The following is a 21,472-nucleotide window of genomic DNA, read 5'->3' as shown; positions in this document are numbered from 1 at the left end:
ATTCACTCCTAGAGCTGTTAGTGAGAAATACTGGAAGCTCCACTCTGCGATTAAGGTGTCGGGAATGAAATATATCCTGCTCTTCATCCTCTTTCGTCCAGTGGTATTTTTTCCCATTTTTTAGCAAATAAAGTGAAAAACATGAACAAGAGCATCTTAAGCCTCATCTATCACCTGTTCCTTAGACTCAAAATTCAAGGACATTGAGGGCACACTTTTGTCACGAAGCTTCATCCACACATTGGAGTTACTACATAAATAGCTGAAAATTATCTTTAAAGAGAAACTTTTATAATAAATAGAAGTTTAATAGTTGTTTTCACATTTGTTTTATATTGTTGGTTACTCCTTGATTTTTGTGATACCTGGTTTATGGTATTTTTGTGAAAAATTGACTTTCCTGATGCTATTCCAGCTGCCTACATAACTTACTCCTCTACTGCACCCACTTCTAGTGGAGCATGTTGTTCTTACATCCAACCACCATTTTTATGTTGCCTAGGGTTCAATTCTAGATAGATTTTATCTTTCTCCAAACAATATCCCTGTTTATCTATTATTCAGTAGATAAACTTGTCTTCTCTTGAGTGAAACTAGTGTTGTTCCACTTCTTGGACTGCACATTTGCTTTGGATGGATCACGTGTCACCTCCTGAATTTGGAAGGAGATGAGATTACAAATTTCATCCCAAGGCTGAGGTTAGAGGCATTTTACACAGTGATAGTGCAGGTATATCCTAATGCACAATAAAAGTATTTTAAAAATGCTGCAAGGTATTAATTTGCAGGTTGCAAACATCCTTCTGTAATTCAGTCTCCTACAGTTACATCTTCCTTAACCACAAAACCTTCTTAACTCCCTGTTTTCCTTCACAAATGTATTTATCAGGGACTGTGCAGCAGCTAAACAGGCAAGGAATAAATTTTACACTTTGGTAACTAACACTATTCAATAGTACTGGAGCTGGAGCCCGCAGGGCACAGTGTGAATTATTTCGCTAATGTCGATAGAGACAGAATTTTATCTGTCTTATAAATCACACCATCAGTAGTTAAGTGAGTATAAGTTACTATGAGACAAGTGAACAATGATTTACAAGATCAATAAAATAAGAAATAAGAATGACTTTCCCAGCAATATGCCAAAGAAACTGAATCACTATGGGCCACAGTCTTAAAAGTTACCCTTTTAAAAGACACTGCTGCACACACATTTATTTCTGCAACAGTGTGAACTCCTTAAAGATCAATCTTTTCACCCTTCACTCACACAGTTTCTGTTTGATCCTCATTGTTCTCTCTGACAAAAGACAGGAGCTGCAATTAGTCATAGCCAAGCTATCAACACCCCATGGCTCTTTCTCATCCAGATGACTCACCTTGAACTTTTTCTTTACATCTTCAGCCCTCCAGCTGCTCCCCATTTAGAAACACAGCAGTATGAAAATGCAAGATAGGATGCAGAATAAAGGCAGGTTTAAGTGGTACAGCTTGTTTTTCATTTTCTTCTATACTGAAGGCTGAGCTCATGAAAATATCAATTTATCCTGGCTCATACCACCCCTTTCTCTCCTCAGCTGTAAAACATGGGCAATTACACGGTACCATTAAGGGTTTGCAATAACCTGAATCATCATCAGGATTTCCTATATGCAAGAACAGTTCCTTAAAACAAGGACAAAGCATTTTTGCACTGATTTGAGGAGAGGAAAAAATACCAAAGTGTGTGTATGTGAATGTGCTTTCTTATCTGCCTAGAAAAAACTCTCAGGATGCATAAAATCACCCAGAAAACCTCCAAAATATTACTTGTGCCAAAAGTTTTATTTTACTACAATACAGGGTGTTTTTAAGTGACAAACAGAATACAGTTTATTGTTATAAGTGGTGGAAGCTCAAGGTAAATGGAAGACTCATTCATATACAGCTTAGAGGAATTGCTCCCTTTTTTCATCTCAACTGCTCTTTCCCTCTCCTATTCTGATTTTTCTGCTATTTAAGCTCTCTGATAGGACACAAAACTTGTGTTAAGCAACACAATCACATGGTTTACAAAAACTAAGAACTCCCAAGAGTTGCTCTAGGAAATATTTCCCATCAGCAGTAACCTTTTTTTCAGGAAACACAGTAAAATTCTCATTTCTGATTTTAACTTTGTATAAACTCAGCATTTATTCTGGTAATGTGTGGTTTTAACCTCATCCATTACTGAGCTCTTGAAGAGAGGTGTGAACAACTCAAACATTGCTTGAGCAGCCGAGTGGTGACAAAATTGAGCACCACAGAACTTGCCAAGCATGCAAGTGGTTGTATTTACAGGTATAAACCCCAAATTTATGCCAAGATACACAGAAATCTTACTGTCAATACTTTGACAGAGCCATAAGAGCTTTAGGAAGTGGAGTCGTGGGGAGGGAGAGCTTTGATCTTGTAGACTTTGCTAAAAATACCCTCTAGAGAAGTGGGGACCTGCTGCAGGCCACGGGAGTTCTGCTAACAAATTTCAGCATAATCAGGTTTTAATTTGCTGTAATCAAAGCAAGGAAGGCTCTGTCCTCATGTTAAACACCTTCAAAGAGTCAAGTTTAGAAGGTGGTGTTCAAAAATATGACAGAGACAAAGTGTTCTGACATTACAGTTCTTTATTTGCTTTTGAATCCACGATCTATACAGGTATTTACAAGGCATGGAAATGGATAACAGCACAAAATACAATTGAGGTATAAGCTAAGAGCACAGTATGTCATGTTTCAATAAATATAATTCAAAATTTGTAAACTAAGTGACCAGATAGATGCATCTTGTTTACTAAAACCATATAAAATATCTGTTAAATCTCACGTGAGGTAGAGGACAGTTCTGTGTGTCATGTAATGCAACCACAGCAACGCTGACAATAAGACTGTACATCATTGGCAAAGTATTAAAAATTGTTGAATGCACGGATCGTTTTTCCTACGGTTTCAGAACAGTCATTCAACCTGTTGCCTCGAGCTCACACGGACTCGGTTGTTTTGCAGCCACTTTCTGTCATTTGAGAGAATTATACTGGCATGTCAACAGCAAAAAATACTTTGGAGAGCGAGGATGAAAACACAAAAACGTTTTGTCAATCACAGAAAGCAACGTTGATGGCAACGAAATATTTCAGACCAACTTTTTTATTATTTCCTAGAATTAGTTTAAATACAGTACAGCTGTGCTTTCCTTTAAGTGAGGTATCTCTTAGAAGAAAAAAAAAAAATTCAATTGGTATTGTTACATTTAATCCATTTTCAAATAGTAAAGTTTTATACCGTGTTTGCTGTGCTTGATGAAGTGCTTAAAACTCGTTTTTCAAGCGTTTTCCAACTGAACCACTAACCCTGAAAAAACCAATTTGCTAAGTAATGGAGACACACTAGAAAATCATCGTGCAATTTGTAAGCAATAACTGCTTTCACAAAAGCTAAAAAATGACTGCATTTTTTTTAAATAGATATATGCAGCAAATAGAAAATTCTACAAGCTTTCTGTAAAGAAAACTGATGAGCACGCACACTACAAATGTAATGAGCAAAAAAAAAATATTGAAATTTGCAGCTTTCTGCTGCTTCCTATTGATGGTTTAAATAAAATTACTGAAATATTGCAAGCACAGATTAACAGGTAGGAGAAATTACGTCTTTTGTCGACTTCACCATGTTATAGAAAACTCTGTTGTGTGGATTAATTACACAAATTAAGTGCAGAAAAAATACAAAGTTGTTATCTTTACCGACAATCAAAATATATACTCTACAAACAAGTGAATTCTAGGTAGCTGACCATGACAGCACTGCAAGGCCAACCTCCTGACTAATGCTAGGAAAGGTTTCCAAAAATTTCATAACACATTCTAGCTATCCCCTCCCCAATATAAAACAAGATGTATGAATAAAACATTGTGACTTCTAAAATACGGGCCAAGACTTATTTTTTTTCCAGGCCACCAGTAGCTTTATGCTCCCACCCAACTTTTCCTACTTCACTAATTGCATTATGCCTTTACTATGTACAAATGGTTTTACACCTAAGCTATTAATATATTAAATATAGAATAAAATTAGTTTAAGAAGGTGAAACATAACTACATTCATCTAAAATGCTCAAACTGAAAGATATGCTTTATAAAAACCTAAAACACGGACTTAAATCTGGAGATTTAGATACAAATCTCTTTCGTTGAGGGATACCTGGTTATACTGTGAGTGAGGGTGTTTCTAGACTGCCAAAATTACAAGAGTTTTACTCTCTAAGCTCTTATATTTTGTTGATTAAAGTACACAAAGCACGTGAAAGTTCTCTTTTAAAAAGGTATAGGAGCAAACTAGGTATTCACCTTGAATCCTACTTACTTTGTTCCAAAAGGTGCACTAGGCAACTTCAATCTTGCCCTAGGTGTTTAATAATCCAACTTTCAAATTAGGGGCAATTTTAGGATTTTTTTTTTTTCCTACAGGCTTCATCTCACAAGTATCTGGGAACATGACTTCCTGCCTGAAAGACCAGCAAGCAACAGCTGAAGGAAAAACAAATAACAATACATAAAATGAGCATGCTATGACTAAAAGCAAGGACCTGATGACAGAATTAGTTTCTACCATTAAGTGTGCACTTAAGTGAGTGCCCTCAAGTGTGCATTCCAAGTTCCTAAATCAGGCTGCAAAATAAACCATTCAATAGAACTAGCATAAGGTAGGGGCAAAAAAAAAAAAAAGTCAACATATATTTGTTCTAGAACTTACACAGTACTATTTACAATTTACTAAAAAACTATCTTTCGAAGACTGTGAACACACAGAAGTCTATGGCACATTTATGTATACATTATTACTGAAAATCAGTATAAAATTAAGTCTACGTGTATGAAAATTATGTTACGCCAAGAGCCTGGAAGTAGTATTTAAGAACTTTAAGAGGATTACAATAATTTAAAATGCATTCTAACTTGAGGTTAACTAAATGGAATATTTACAAAGCTACTTTTAAAGTCATTTTAAGAAACGTCCCATTAGCTTTATCAGCCAGATGTTTGAAAACGATCAGGAGGCCTCATCTGCAGTTGGAATTGGTAAAACATCCTACAGCTGCTGGAATTCTTGCAACAGTGGAAATATTAGAACAAAGGACAGACACCAGCATTTTAAGAGCCTCCAGCAGTCCACCAAGTGCTGCTGAACATCAACCGCTGGCAAAAGGGGAGGTTTGAGCAGAAGTCACAAAACAGAGACAAGACCTGCATGGAAACGGAATATACAGTGTTCTAATATAATAATCCCAGGAGGATTCCATACATTCAACAGCTAAGCTTTAAATACTGTGTGAATTAGTCACTGCAGCTGTACTAAACGAGCTGGTGGCCTTATTTATCTACACTGACAACCCAGCAAGTCTGGGTCCAAACACTGACACTGAAAAGCAACTAGAAATGCATCTCTCCATCCTTTAATAACACCTTTTTCCCTTGCCCATCCAGCTAATCCAACACAGGATCTGCCAAGCAAGTTGGACAACTTGCTCCATTCCCTAATCATCACACTTTTATCAATATTCCTGCCTCCTCTCCTGCCATCCCTGGGTTTGGTGGTTGGTACAATAAAACATTTATGGTGTTTTTAGAACAAGTGCTGCATACACAGCCAGAACTATTTAGTCAGCACCTTCCCCTCCAAACCACGCTGCAAAGACAGGCCTTTTCTTTTTTATTTTTATTTTTTTTTAATGCAAGAATTTGGAGATGGAGTTGAAGAAGGGGAAAATATAATCTGGGTTTTCTTTTCTGGCAGGGGGGTGGTTCAAGATCATCTTTAAGGCCCCTTCCAGTCCAAACCATTGTATGATTCTGATCGACACTGACAAAGAAAACTGATAATTTTTCATCTATCCTGCTTTAATTGTCAGTGTAACTATGAAACAGAGTTTATAAACAAAATTGTACATAGTTATAAAAAAATCATCCTATGACTCCATGACATTTAATTTACCTCCTCATTTCTCATCCAATTTAAAGATATGTGCAATTTCATCTTTCTCTGTGATATTCAGTCTTGTTATACCACTAAAATAGAAACAAAAAAGAGCTCAAAAGTTTTCAGTTTTACAAGTTCAGGGAAAAAAATTAATAGACGTAGGCTTTTACTAGTGGCTTCATCCACAATTAACTGAATTATTAAGAGGATATTAAACCTAAGTACCTTAAAAAAAGAAGCTAAAGCACAAGTTAAAATATGTAGTGAAATACTAGAATTACGAAAATATTCCTATCACTGACATGATCAGCTGACATCTGCCAGCTGTATCCAACGTTTTGGAGAGAAGTGCAAATAAAGTATTTCTTCATCCAACTCTGTAGCCATGCATTTAATCCACCAGGAACCAGACTTCAGAAGTACTCAAACATTATATATACATAAAACAGTAATTCTGTACAATTACACATTTCCCAACGTTATAGCTTAACAAACATGCTGTATTTCTTAACTCATGGTAACCCTACCATGCCAGTCAAATACAGAGACTATCAAAATGATTTTTTCAAAGTGCCATACCTCAGAATTTTATTTTTTAAGCTATGATCACAATGTCAGTTAAGGCCTGTTCTATGTAATGAAAGAAAAACCCACAAGTCGGCAAGAAGCTCAAAGTGTGGAGGCTTAGGGTGCTAAAGAAATTAACACATATTCCTTAATAAATATTTTTCTTGAAAGCATTAGAATCTTGAAAACAGGTAAGTCAAGCTTTCTCAGTTTCTAGAAGAAATAGCCCCACCTTTAAGCCTTTTATTAATGTTTCTTTCACACCTACTACATAGAAGAAAACAGAAGAAAACTTGTGAATTTTTAACTTCCAAAGATTCCATTGTAATTGTAAATTTTTTAATTAATTAAAAAAATCCCAATGTTTTCTTCTTCCAGCACAGCAAGTAAGTGCTGGCTCAAGCACTCTTTAGATTGATAACGAGCTGTTAAATAGACAATACTGAAAAGATCAGCCTGACTTCACACAATGAAATTATAGGGAAAACTCATGCTGGTAAATCACTTTTGAGGCTCAGTCATCAGTCATTGTGGCAATTCTGAGCATTACCTAACAGATGAAAAGCTGCCTTTACTTTCCTCAGTTCAAGAACATTTAATTCTCACTGAAACCCAAACTATTTTTGACTTTGAAGAATTCAGAATGTTCTTAATGTACTTGTATAACTGGATGTGCAATTGATAGCAAAATAAAGATACCCACATATGTTTTAACAGACAGTGTTAAAAGGTGTGGAGTCCTTAAGACTGTGTTAGAAATAGACAAAAACTGGTCACTCTAAACCAAGGGTTTCATATTTTTCATTGTTTGAGAAAAACACCAGTACAAATCAATGCAGATTTTCATTGGTTAGGAAAATCTAAAAATGTCTTATCTATCTCTAGTTATTTATATCTATGTATATCTTCATCTGGACCTGTCTGGGAAACAGAAACCTGTAGAGAACACTTTTTCTCAGCACACAGAAATTGTTCACAACTCATTAAAAACCAAAACACCCTGTTTGAAGGAGGCAGTCGTGCTTCCTCTTCCGATTTCTATTTTCCTTTCCCATTTTTTGAAGATTTCAGGATCTGTAGCTTCAATTCCTTTATCATCATCTCTAACTTCTCCCGTGCCTCTCGCTCCTGTCTCAGTTCATCCTGAAGCTCTTGTCTATCTGCCTCTGCATGATCCAACCTCTGTCTCAGTTCTGCCAGCTGTGAAACAGGAGAGACAGAGAGGCAGAGCACATTTTAGCAAAAATGAGAAAATCTAGTTTTTAAATACATATAAGTTGTAGTTATAGGACCTGTCACGCTAGACCGCGCTGACAATACATATAATCTGTTGGGGAGATTAGGATGATGTCTGCATCAGATGTTTCACAAATCCCAGGACAAATTGCACTTTTCATTTCCCAGGTTCATTTCTCCGACCTGACAAAATGTTACTTCTTTATTTCAACACCTGAATGCATCTCTAGAGCAAACAAACCCACCAACACTGTTTTCTGATACCCTTTAGTATAAATGAAATAAAATTACCAGAAATGACATTTAGAAAATCTTGACCATAACCATGTGTGCATGTTCAAACGTAAACCTGAGTCCACTCAAATGTTTCTGTGAAATATTTTATGTTTAAACACAGAAATAAAGTACCTTCTTCATCTTTGGAATACAGTAATAGGTTGTTAATGCAAGTCCTCTGACTCCATGACTTGGATTCAGTGAAGTGCTGCAGCACAACAGTGCCCACTGCCTGCATGTTGCAGCACGTCCCACATACACATTTCTCTGGCTGAGTTTTGATTTCCAGCTCTAAGGAAAGGTTCCAGTACTGGTTATTCTGCCCTGCTGTGATTGACAGGGTGAAGCAACAATTAAAGTAGACAATAAAGAAGCCAATTTAATAAAGAAGCCAAAAAGGGGAGAAGGCAGTGCCTAGACAGGCCGAAAAAGAAAAAGAGACTTTTAAGCAAGTAACAAATCCCAAATTATTAATTTTGTTTAATGCACTCAGAGGGTTCCTCCCAGTCCACAGTTCTCTGACAGAAAAGGTAGCCTGGGCAACTGCTTCAGGAAGACATTGGATTAAGGCTTGGGGAAGTTCCCTGTTCCCAGGACCTCTGTTTAAATCTGATTCTTCCTGGAACCAAAATCTACTATAAGATGTGATAAGTGAAGAAAAATGTTCAAATTATATGTTGTGAATAGCTCTACCACACAGGTAATATCAGAGTAAACTTTTACACAAGGAATGTATTTAGTTTTCAAAATCTAACTTCAAAAGAAGTTAGAACTTGGGGGAACAATCCATGGTTTTTACCCTCTAAAGAAAGAAAGTTGCACAAGCCACATAAAACGTGCTATACATGATTATCTTCATGAATTAGAACACGTTGTTACTTGCACTAATAGGGCTTGTACCAGATGTTTAGTAAATCAGGCCTTAGTCAGAGAGGATTATTTCTGGCAGCAAAGGCCAGGAATCAGTGGAGTGGGATGTCATGAAATTAAATTCGTGAGAAGGATTTACGATGCTGGTCTCTGCCCTGCTCACCAAAAATACCAAAACCTGTCTCTCAAGTACTGCCTGTTTCTCACTTTGAGTCAGTAAGAACAGGAAATATACACAGTCAGGAACAAATAAGTGACCACAAAACTTTGCTGAGTTCAAGTTTTCAATTTTGTTTACTTTAAAAATGAGTCTGTTAGGACCAGCTTTCTGTGACATGGTGCAAAATACATCACTATACATTTGATCATAACTGCAGTTGATTTTTAAAAGGGTATTCCAGGATTCCTTTTGGCATTGTCTATATTTTGTCCCATTGGAATGACATGAGTACCCTCCAACATAAAGGGACAATAGTAAAAGCTGAAAGGAAAGTGAAAGGAAAAAACAACAACTCCACAGGTTTTGACATATGAATCCAAGGGGTAGGAATGAGAGACACAAATATCATTTTCATTTCCAAGAGAACTCTTGGCCAAATGCTCTGCTGCAGCATGGAAGGGGCTCAGCAGACAGTGCAGAAGATTCTACCACTGAGGAACAGAAAGAGCAGCAAGTTATGCTGCTAATCTGACAAAACCATGGTTTAGAGGTTTGGATTTTCTTTTTAACATAAAAGGAAGAAGATGAACAGTTTATTCAAAGAAATAAAATGAGATTTTTAACTCTATACCACTGGCAAGCCCCTATACATTCAGAACAGAGTTTGTTTTAAATGAGGATATAACAGACCTCATGTTTAAGATTAATATTTAGTCAATAACATCAGGTGTTTCTTTAAGTTGCATTCTACCCCAGTTTCAATCAAGGGACAGGGAAATAAATATTGCCGTCACTGTGACCTATTTTGGTATTTGTCTGTGGTGTCAAAACGCACAGAGAAAATGAAACCCTTAAGTGCCTGAGCAACAGCTTCACCATTTCCTGATAACTAAATACTGCTTGGTTGGAAACAAACCTTCCCTTCTCACCTGTGCTGCATATTCAGCTTCTTTGTCTTTTTCCAGATTGGAGTCACAGCTACACTTTTGCTTCATCACTTGGTCCAGTTTCTTCTCCAAGTCTCTCTGCTCAAAATAAAACTCTTCCATTCTTTGAGCATGATCTGCTTGCAAACACTCGAGTTCTTTCTGTAAATTCTGCTGCTCTTCAGTCAGTTCCTTCATAGCTTTAGAGTTACTTAACATTTCCACTTCCTGTAAAGAAAAATCAAGATCACATACACCTTTTTTTCTAAGACCAGAAAAGTAAAAAAACCTGGTTTACTAAAATATACTCTGAAGTTGTAAGAAGTGCATTATCAGAAAACAGAATAAATGTGTTTGGCTTCTTTTTCCACTAGCATTTTGATATTTTTAAAGACCTTATTACCTCCAACAGCAGAACAACTTAAAAGTAGTAGCTTTAGGGCCCTACCTGAACTCATAGAATCTGAGATTAGCATTTAAACTAAAATAAAATAAATTAAAGTAAAATATTAGGTCTGTTCCATGAATGTAAGAAGCAAAGACAGTATTTAACTTAATTCAGAAAACAGAAATGTCCTAAGGAAACACCAGTCTCTAAAATCATCCATTATTACAAGAGGGCTAAAACTAAAATCCCTAAAAACAAGCCTCAGCAAACTGAAATAGGAGGGTGGTGTGCTTTTTTTGTACAGGGTAGTGATAAGACCATTCCTAGAATACTGATGTCACCTCTTTAAAACCCTTAAAACTGAGAAATTTGAGAGGATACAGCAAAAGCAGGAGCTGCTTGGACCCAGCAGCTGCAAACTGAAGAGACACCAATTATTAGCGGGCTCAAACCTCCTGAGCGTAAGGGATACTAAAGATCTGGTGTCTGGATTCAAGCTGAGGGAAAGATGATCTGTGTGTTTTGCTGTTCCTAAATGAATGTAATCTGTGCTATTGACTCTGGGGCCAGCCAGCTCCCAGCAGCTCTCTGGTGTCAGAGGTGAAGGCGCTCTCAGACTGGCACTGTACCATTTGGAGCTGCTGCTTCCTCCGCAAAATGGTGTTCAGCTTTTCCTGCTGTTTGATGTAGGTTTTCATCACTTCTTCCATGATCTTTCCCTTGTCGTCTTCACAACTGATGTCCTTCATGAGCGTGGGGGACAAGGTCCGTGCATCACCCCCCCCTTCGGCACGGGCAGAGTCTCTGGTGAGTCTGGAAGAAACGCGTTCGGATTTCCCGCCTCTCGCAGGACGAGTGGGCACCACAGGTGGATCTACACAGAAAAGAAGAACCACAGAAAATTCAACTCCCAGAGTGGGGGGGGGGGAAAAAAAAAAAGGCAAAGAAAAGCAAGACAACAAAAAGGTGCAAGGAATTTCTGGAAACCTGAGGTGACGTCACAAAGTTCTTGCTCAGAATTTCCAAAATTCTGTGCTATAAAAATCAAAGACTTAGACATGATTCTGACTACTCACCTAAACGTTTATGCTGCTCCACACCACTTTTCAAGTCAATTTTTTCCTGTTCTTCAAGAGAAACCTCTGGATAGGAGGCAGCCTTTTTGTGCTTTCCACTGCTGAGCTTCTTCTCCGACTGCCCAGGTGAGGATTTAATTACTTCTGAAGCTTTGACTGTTGTTTTTGCAACATCCTTATATTGTGATGCAAGAGATACATTCGGGGCAACCACTTTATCACACATATACAGGTAGTAACTGAAACAGCAGAAGAGTAAAATTCACAGTGAAAGGTAAGACATAATAAATGATGGCTGGTACAGAGCAGTAAGTTTAATTTAACATGAGTTCAAACCGTAAAAAATAAGCACGCCCTTTTTAAATTTTTCCTATGCAAAAGGAAATCCTAACAATCCACTTAATCTTTACTGAGTAGATAATCTAGATAAGGTTTTGAGGCTATCAAACAAGAGGATTTTCCAAACATGGCTGATTAAAAAAAAAAAAAAACATACAGAAAATCATATGAAGTCTTCATTTAAATGCAAAGAGTGAAATTAGAATGCCACTAAATCCAGACTCTCTAGCATTTTCATAATCCTTATACTTATATTAGCAGTGGAGGATGGGGAAGTGATCAGTGAAGTGGGAATGAGCATCTTAAACAGCAAAGCTGCATCCTGACAGTGCTGGGGTATGTCCCAGACCAATGCTGGACCTTCTTTTCCACATACACTGAGCGGCCTGTTTGGATTTTCCTGGGCTCCCAGGAGCATCCCTGTGTACCACTCCAACCTCACCACTCAGCTTTTGGGTAGTACAGAGGGAAGAGAGTCCCAGATGTGTCCAGGTCAGTGCCAAGACAACCAGTGTCCTGATGCTGGAGTCAACACTGCTGTCTCCAACACCTCCCTTTCTCCTGGCTCTGAAGGAAGGCACTGACAGAAATGGGAATGTGGGGGACCATCACAGGAGTGCACCCACCCTCGTGCCTGTGTGGGAACCAGTGTGACATGCCTCTGTTAACCAAAAGGGTCTGCTCTGACCCAAATCCCCCCTGTGTAACCACAGGGGGTGAAGGCACACGGGAGGTCAAGAAAAACTGTTTCCCTCACTGAAGTAGATGACAAACTGTGTGAGAAGTTAAGGAAATGCACTCGGTTTCTCAAACCAGGAAACTACTCAACAGACAACTCAGTGCAGCCATTGCTCCACTGTGGAAGAAAGCCTTCAAACACCTTTTACAAGTCTTTTCTGGAAGAAAATTAAGTTGCCTTCATGGTAAGTGCAGCTTTCCAGGAGCACGCATTGTACTACAATGTGAAAGGTCAAAAATTATCTTCTGTCATTTCTACTCTGAAAAGTGAAATTTTAATTACATTTCAATAGTATTGCCTACTGAAGAACACTCACAGATCACAGCTTGAGTCCTGTACCAAAAACTACTCACAAGCAGTTCATTAGTATTGACATTAAGAAATGCATAAAAAGTTAGAGTTCAATTATCCCTGTGTGATCCCTTAAGAGTTTCCTTAACAGTTCAGGTTGCAAATACCTTTTTTTTCAGTTTGAATTGTACTTAAATAGCCAAAAATATTTAAATATTTGAAAGTACTTATAATTTTAACCAGGAAATTCAGTTACCTGGGATGGAAAAAGGAGGGTGGTTGAGGATCAGTTTCTGCTTCTTGCTTTATAACTGGATACCACTGCGATAATTCCAGGTTCTGCTGTGGCTCTGCCTAAAGAAAAGAAAATAAATTGGTAATTGGAACATGGGTACATGTTATTTACATTTTCATAAGCACTCCTCAGAGGAATGGCATTTACACCATTAATACAGACACACCAGAGAAACTGGAGTATGGGCAGTGGGGTGTCTTTGGCAGAGCTTCAGGGTGAGGCCAAGCCACAGAAGTTTCCTCGATCTCCAATATCCTATTATGGGCAAAATAGCAATGAAATTAAAAGAAAATCTCTTCACAAACCTATCTAAAAGCTCTGCTGAGTTCCCAGAACTCTGCCAGACGCACGTTAAACAAGTTTGGGAGAAATAGAAAGCAGAAACTAGGATTCCTAAAAGGTTGTGGGAGCCTTTTGCAATAAAGTATCTCTACACAGACTAAGAACCTGTGAGACACTTTATTACAAAATAAAAAGGAACAATTTGATGGTGTTCCAGGGACTGAATTTTATTCAATCAATGAATTTTTACTGTAGAAGCAGGCAGAGCTGCTCACAGTAACATGACAACTCCATTCCCTTTGCAGTAACAAACAAAATTAACTCGGGTGCATCAGAATACATAATCTTAAAAACTCCTGTGCATGCTCCCTTTGGATAGCAATTCCTGTTCTGTGTGTCTCAAGAAATATTTTTGGAATCACACTTTAATCAAAGTTACTGGTGATCCTTTGTGCTCCCCTGCAAAGTTGCTGGTAATTTCAAGGGAAAGGTGTCTCATCATATATTTAAGCAAGACTTGTAGGTAAGAAATTGGTTCTTAATTTCACTGTGTGAAAACAGCCCTGGGATGTGGGTTTTTGGGTAGGGTGTGGTTGGCTGACCCCAGGCAGCTGTCAAACACCCACACAGCCACTCCCTCAGCACCACCCCCAGCGAGATGGGGACAAGGACAGGAAAGTTCCCAGGACAAGATAAACACGGTTTAATAAGTGAAGGAAAGGGAAAAATACAAGTGAAGCAAAGGATATCACTCCTTGTGTGCTATATCATCAGAAAAGTTTATAACTACACACCCTGAAATAAACTGTCACAGAACTCCATCCCTGGCAGCCAGAGAGCACCCAATGACACCAGGATTGTCTGTGCCATGGTCTGCAGAATCCCACATGACTGGAATCCAACATGAGGGACCAAATCCCACCTATTTCATTCTGATCACAACTTCCAGCCCCCTAAACTCAGCTCTCACAATGAAACTGAAATTTAACTCCACCCCTGCAGTTCCTCAAGTCATTCCAATGCAGACAGAAAGGAGGGAGGGCACAAGGAAGCAGAGCTCCAGAGTATAAAATTCATAATCAAGCCTTTAAACAATAAAGACTTGAATAATCTCTAGAAAAATTGGCCTCATCCTGACACTTGTGAAGTCTTTTCTACTTACTCAGATCATTCGAGTAATTTAAATAATCACATATAATCTACTTATACAGCAGCTAGTATGCAGCAATCTGATTTTGTCCTGAACCACACTTGTCCATATTTTACAATTTACATTTTAACATGTTTATATATTTACATATGAGATTACCTATCATGTAATCTCTATTTTCTAGTTATTAAGTCAGATTTTTACTTTTTTTAACCTATTTCAAATGGAAACCAACTTTACTGTCCACCCGTTAATGTGCATTTTGCAAATAAATTTCACAGCATGCAATCAAATTTTTACTCATGAAAGAAAATGCAATGTAACCATAAACATGAAGTCATTTTCTAACAGGATTCTTCCCTCCACATACAGGTTAATCAAATAAAGCATCTACTTACATGTATATACATATGTATATTATTTCATTACCCAACAATTTGTTTATTTTAGATGCTCTTAAATAATTCTGTAAACACATTGAATTAGTTATACCCAAACTGTTTGAAAGGGCTACAAGAAATATGTCTTATTTTTCTTCTAAGCTAGTTGGACAAAGCTGTTCTCCAAGGAAAAATAATATATAGGAAAGTAGTTTTTTCAGTCTAATCATTAAGCCACTAGTTTCAGCAGAGACAGGATTTACAAAATACTCAGAAGCAATGTTAACTCTTCACACTGAGCTTTTCCCCACACACTGTGACCAACTCAAGGAATTAGGCTGAGAAGCAAGACAAAGTTTTAATGCAGAGAGGTCAGAAGCTGTCGCAAAGTCAAAGGAAACGAGGATCTGTGAGCGCAGAGATCAGCACAGACTCAGTGACAGCTGTTCCATGAAGAGCAGGTGGATGTGGCACTGCAGTCTAGAACTCCACAGAAAACTATGATAATCAAGCACACAGCTTACAGATTTCTTACTAGCACAAAGAACAGAAAGGAATTAACCTCCTGAGTACTTTGTCTGCTCTTAAAATACTGAAGCAGAATATTTATGCACTGTGAGGTGAATAATCTCAGAGTGAAACGTTAAGGAGAAAGGCAAGGCATGGGGTCTAAGATGCTCCAAAGGTTATGGGAATGAACTGATTTATTATTACTAGATGGATAAAGATCTGGCCAAGGGCAACTGTTCTTCCTGGGCCCTCCAAGATAACAAAGATGCATTGGCACTTCAGAGCACTGACTCAGCAAAGGTGGTAAAGAGGTGACAGAACAGCAAATGGAACATCCTGCAAATAAATTCCCTTAGGAGTATAAGGAAAGGGAATGTCTACATGTTGTACCTAATACTTCTCTCACACCACAGAAATGAGGAAATAAACTGTGGCTGCCCCATTTCTGGAAGTGTTCAAGGCCAGGCTGGACCGGGCTTGGAGCAACCTGGTCTAGTGGAAGGTGTCCCTGCCCATGGCAGGGGGTGGAACGAGATGAGCTTTAAGGTCCCTTCCAAACCATTCGATGATTCCATGAAAAGACAACTGAAGCAGCCCAAGCTTCCCCAGGACAAGGAAACAGAGGCTGTGCTCCAACACTGCCCTCTTAAACTATTCTAATCTTTTATACTTTCCAGATGAATATCCACAAGACAAAAAAAAAAAAAAAAAAAAGAAACCAAGAAAAAATCCTCCCCCATCGCTTGATTTTGTTCACGTTTTCACAGCTTCTCACTCTGGTTTCATACGATGCTTTGTAAGAAAGAATTACACAGGTCTGCAGTGGAAGACTGCAGAAAGTTTCTGTATTTCATTTGCACCAGTCCAGTCCAAATGACTGCTACTGCCAATTTCAGCTGGCTTTTTTTGTCTGTGCACAAGGAACCGAAAGATCTCATGGTCTGAAATCTGCTACTGTGGAAAGGGAAGCAGCATTTACAGGTATGAATATGGAAGACTATTTCCACCATGTTGTAGTTTATTTCCTATGCTGGCTTTGCAGGGATAAAGACTGACAGGTCTTTATCAGTTGAAATGCAAAGTCTCCTTGCTAGGAGACTGCATCTTCAACTAATTCAGCACATGGAAGTGTGCCATACTGCAGACTTCCATAGGAATTTGCTGCTAAAACCCCTTCTTGTAGACTGACACCACTGTAACAGTACCTGTTACTACAGCAAGCCTTCCTGCAACACTAACTTTTCAGGAATTTATGTCAAAAGGTGTCAGCTTATAGCACCCCTTTTTGGGCTCAGCCATCTGGGCTGCTCTTGCTGCTATTTTGAAATCCACCACAAAACATCCAACAGGCAAAATGGATTTATCATCAAACCAAGAGCCATCAAACAGACATGGAAAACTAAATACACTAAAAAGAAACAAAGACAAGGGGTAGAAATCATTAAAGACCTCTTTAAATTTAAATTATACCCAAAACTTGTACTTTCTATGAATGGAAACATCTATGATGTAAATGTTTATATCGTGCTTGTCTTATTATTTAAAATAGAAGCTCTCCAAGGGACAAATAAGCTCTGTATTTTTGAACCACAGCACAGACTTGCAGCAGTATTTTAGGAAAAAATAAGACGTCTATTATTAACCATTGTCAAGATACCGGCCTACAGCTCATTACTTGGGCTGCTTAAAACCCCCCTCTTTTTGGCATATTTCTCTACACAAGTGGTTTAAACAGAAAGCTCTTGCTGAACAAGCAGACTTTGGGCTCCTAAATAGCCCTTTAGCAATGCACCATTACCCTGCACACAAGTCATGAGATGGGTGGCCAGCAAGCCAGGTCGCCACCCTGCCCACGTGTGTGAGCTGGAGCACAAATAACAAATGAAGAATTCATTTGTAATACTTGATTTTCAAGCTCCTTTCTGCTTTGCTCAGCTGCTGCAACACACGCCGCATAAAACCTACTCAAAGGTCAAATGGGAGAATGAAAATTCCCACAATGGCCCTGATTTTTCCAGAGTCTGTAATACCTCAGAACAGAACAAGAACCAACAGAGCCAAGCCGGCTCGAGTGGTTACTTACAGCCCAAAGAGGAAAGAAATTACCGCCCCTTTTAATGAGAAATGTTATTTCCATGGTGAAGCTCTCTCACAAATTTAACTTAGGCTTGATGTGACAAGCATTCCCACTTAGCAAAGCCAAGCAACGCGCTTCCAAAACAAGTATTCACGTGTGAGCAGGAAGAGATTGGGGAGTTTTACCAGAGCAGGTGAACTTACTTTGGACCGCGTCCTTTTCTGATTTTTCTCGCTGAATTTCTCCTTCATTTCCTCCAAGAGATGCTTCAGCTCCCGCTCCTCCGACGTTCCCAGGTATTTTTGGTTAATGTGCAGGTAGCAGTGCCACTTGGCCGACTCAAACCCCCAGTGGCAGGTCCTCTTGTCCGGGGACCTGTGCGAATGCATCACGAACGTCTGGGGCGAGAACATCCCGTAGCATTCCAGACACTGGATACACGGGTCGTCCGGCGCAAGGTAGAACTGAGGTGCAAACAGCCCCTGGCACTTGCCCAGGCATTCATGCTCTACTTCAAAGGCACTGCCAGTCTCTTTCAGCTGGGCCAAGGTGTTCTTACAGGGGAGAAAACTGCCGTTTTGGGGAAAAGTGCGAGGGCGCAGTAAAGCATTGCATAGTCTCTGAGCATCCGTCAGCGTAATGAGCCCACAGGACGGAGCGTTGAACGGAAGAATTCCCAAAACCTTCAGGATATGGAGCTGGTCGGAAGTGCACCGTGAGCAGTAAATGTAGAGTTCATCACACACCGTGTTGATCTGCTGCAGTGAGAAGTCTCGGAGAACCGAGTTCAACACTTGAGGAAGGCAAAGTCTTTTTTCTCCCCCGACTTTAAAACAAGAGATGGATTCCCCCTCCAGCAGAGTCTGGGTGAGCTCCGTGGAGCTGTCCGGAGGGATGAGCAGCGGGCCGGAGAGTACTTGTGGCGATGGAAGAGGCAGGAAGACGGTGGGTGACATGGTCTCCTGGGAATAACGAGCTGAAAAAGCTGCCGGTCCACCCAGAGAACTCTGGCTGCTCAGGTGAAACTGTGCCAATGTGTGTTTCAAACCTGGATTTAAACTCAAAGGCTCAGATAGTGAAGCACTGTTTGGCTTGGCAGATTCCCCATCAGCCTCCACAGGAGTTTCGTCATAGTCATCCAAGTTTTCCTTCTTTATTGTTGGCAATTTATTTATTACAACCTGCACTTTGTTATTTACATGCATTTCTGTCATTGCTTTTTTCAGTGGAGGACTCCCATCCTCTTGGATCCTGCTCCTTTTCTGGTCTGAAACCAGACCTAGAGGGAAGTTTATCTGTGGGCTTTCCATTGCTAAACACCAGAACTTTAATTAAATTAGTCTTAAATGTGCATTTTCCTGATTGTTCATATAAAAAATAGTTTCAAGTGATCTTGGATTACCTCAGGTACAACAAGTTTCACAATCCTTTCAGTAAAATGTTACTTCTTCAGCCTCCAACAGTAAAAACTGTAACCCATTTTGCATGTAATACCATAAAATTATTAATGGAGAGGTTATACAACTTTTTTAGTTATTTGTTCAATTTTCTAATATAAAAAACCCACTGCAATATTTATACAAAAGGCTTTTCTTCACACCCTACCCCCTATTTCACACAGTAGTCTTGTGCAGCAATTCAGTAAAAAATGATGCGCCGATACATGTCCATCCTTGATCATTGTTTTCCTTTAAAAAATATACTGTCTTTTCAAACAAGTCCCTATTTAAATATTAAAATAGAAAAATGGGCTCAGCTTGAAGAACGTCAATCTTAACGCAGCCAATCCAAAACGCAGTTTTAAGTTGTGCGAAAATTTTATTCAGCACTTTCAGCTCCCAGAGATCAAACACAATCTTAAGGGCTTGCTTTATTGTGCTGCCAGCTTTATGATTTCACCACCACCACGAGAGTTACTACGGCAGTTCACAAATAAATCCTCAAACTAAAGGCTGATCCAGATCGACAGCAAAAGCTAAACGTCCCTAGAGAGTCACCTTTCGCCCAGATGTCACTGGCGTGTGTCAGAATTTTCCCAGCCCGAGTTATTAGTAGTAGAGGTGAGATCCAGGCCATGGGCTGAATTCATGTGCTAGAGCAGAGTTCTGCCAGTCCTTCCTGATAACCTGTGAACAGAGAGAGGGGCCGGTCACAGGCAATCCCAGGGTTTGCTCAGCACCTAAAGGGGCTTCAAGAGAGCTGGAGAGGGACCTTTGACAGGAGCATGGAGTGACAGGACAAGGGGGAACGGCTTTAAGCTGAAAGAAGGGAGGTTTAATTTGATACAAGGAAGAAATCCTTCGCTGGGAGGGTGGGGAGGTCCTGGCACAGGTTGCCCAGAGAAGCTGTGGCTGCCCCATCCCTGGGAGTGACCAAGACCAGGTTGGACGGGGCTTGGAGCAACCTGGGCTAGTGGAAGGTGTCCCTGCCCATGGCAGGGGGGTGGAATGAGATGAGCTTTAAGGCCCCTTGGAACCCAAGCCACCCCGGGGTTCGCTGCCAGAGGCAGGGTGCCTTTCCCAGTGACTCACGGAGCCCCGGGACGAGCCCGGCCGACGGGCGATGCCGGCGGGGGAAGGGGCGGCCCGGAGCGGCTCTCCTGGCGAGCACGCCCCGCAGGGCGGGCGCTCCCCCGAGCCCAGGGCCGGGCACCGACCCCACTCCCGGTCCCCGGCCCCCGAACCCCCAGCCCCTCCCGGGACGCCGCATCCCGCCGCTCCCTCCCGCGCCGTGACTCACCCCGGCCCCGCCGGCAGCGCTCCGGGCACGGCTCAGCCCTTCCCCCTCCCGCCGCCGGGCTCTCCCCTCCGCCCCGCCCGGCTCCCCGCTGTCCGCCCCGCACGGCCGCCGTGCCGCCCGCTTCCCCCGCGCTCCCCTTGTCCCCCTCTCCCCGCCGCCTCCGCGCCGCCGCCGCTCCCTCCCATCCCCCGCGGGCGCTCCCGCCCTTCCCCCCGGCTCTCCCCCCCCCCCTCCACCCGCGGCGTGGCCGCCCCGCTGGCCGCCGCTCCCGGCGGGTCCCCGGCGCGCTCGCCGCTCCTCACCCGGCGCCGCGGGGGCTCGGGCGGCCGCGGGGAGCGGAACAGGCGCCGCGCTCGCGCCGCCCACCCGTGACCTCACTGCGGAGACCGAGACGGCGGCGGCGGCGGCGCGCGGGCACGAACCCGCCGGCGGCGCGCGCCGGCCCCGCCCACTGTCTGGGGCAGCGGCGGGAGCGCCCGCCCGCCCCTCCCCCCCTCCCTCCCGGCACCGCCGCCGCCTCAGCGCCGGGGAGCCCCGAGCGGCCCCCTCCGCCCGCGGGAGAGGGCGGAATACGTTAAAAATTGTATTTTAAAAATATATAAATATAATAGACATTAAAAAGTGTTGTTTCTGTCCGCCCGCCGCCCCCACCTCAGCCCGCCAGGGTCAGACGCGGCCCCGCGCCGCCCTCTATCCCCCGTCAGAGCTCGACAGGCGCCGGCGGAGGGACGGGCACGGAGCGGCAGCTGCGGCGGAGGGGGGAGGGAGAGCGGCCATGGCAGAAGGGCAAAGCCGGGCAGGAGGAGGCCCCGGCGCCGGCAGGGAGCTGTCGGGAGGGTCGCTCCCCCGAGACGCGGCGGCGGCAGGCGGAGGCCCTCACCGAGGGGCTCCCAGTGAATGTCCCTCAATGAGAGTCCCTCAGGGACTGTCCCTCGGCGAGGATCCCTCATAGAGGGTCCCTCAGCGAAGGTTCCTCAGCGACTGTCCCCCAAAGCTCCTTCAGTGACTGTCCCGACAGAGGGTCCCTCAGTGACTGTCTCAGTGACTGTCCCTCAGTGACTGTCTCTCAGTGAGGGTCCCTCAGTGACTGTCCCTCAGTGACTGTCCCTCAGTGAGGGTCCCTCAGTGACTGTCTCTCAGTGACTGTCCCCCAGCGAGGGTCCCCACGCAGGGTGGGCTCT

At 41.7% G+C, this 21,472-nt stretch overlaps 1 protein-coding gene across 1 annotated transcript; it reads right to left on the bottom strand.

Moving 5' to 3' along the window:
- Positions 1-2,624: 2,624 nt before the first annotated feature.
- On the bottom strand, positions 2,625-20,749 carry SKIL (SKI like proto-oncogene). Its single transcript, XM_051781734.1, has 7 exons — positions 20,594-20,749; positions 17,756-19,678; positions 13,115-13,212; positions 11,490-11,728; positions 11,043-11,287; positions 10,029-10,253; positions 2,625-7,757 (listed from the first exon to the last, which is right to left on the bottom strand). The coding sequence occupies exons 2-7, from the start codon at positions 18,860-18,862 to the stop codon at positions 7,596-7,598; spliced, it is 2,076 nt and encodes a 691-aa protein (XP_051637694.1). The 5' UTR covers positions 18,863-19,678; positions 20,594-20,749; the 3' UTR covers positions 2,625-7,595.
- Between the last annotated feature and the right edge of the window lie 723 nt (positions 20,750-21,472).

The sequence above is a fragment of the Manacus candei genome, unplaced genomic scaffold, assembly GCF_025592945.1.
Source record: "Manacus candei isolate 608988 ecotype Guabito, Panama unplaced genomic scaffold, ASM2559294v1 h1tg000015l, whole genome shotgun sequence".
Taxonomy (NCBI): Eukaryota; Metazoa; Chordata; class Aves; order Passeriformes; family Pipridae; genus Manacus; species Manacus candei.
The sequence above is the reverse complement of the archived record's forward strand: the minus strand, read 5'-3'. Positions and strand labels throughout refer to the sequence as shown.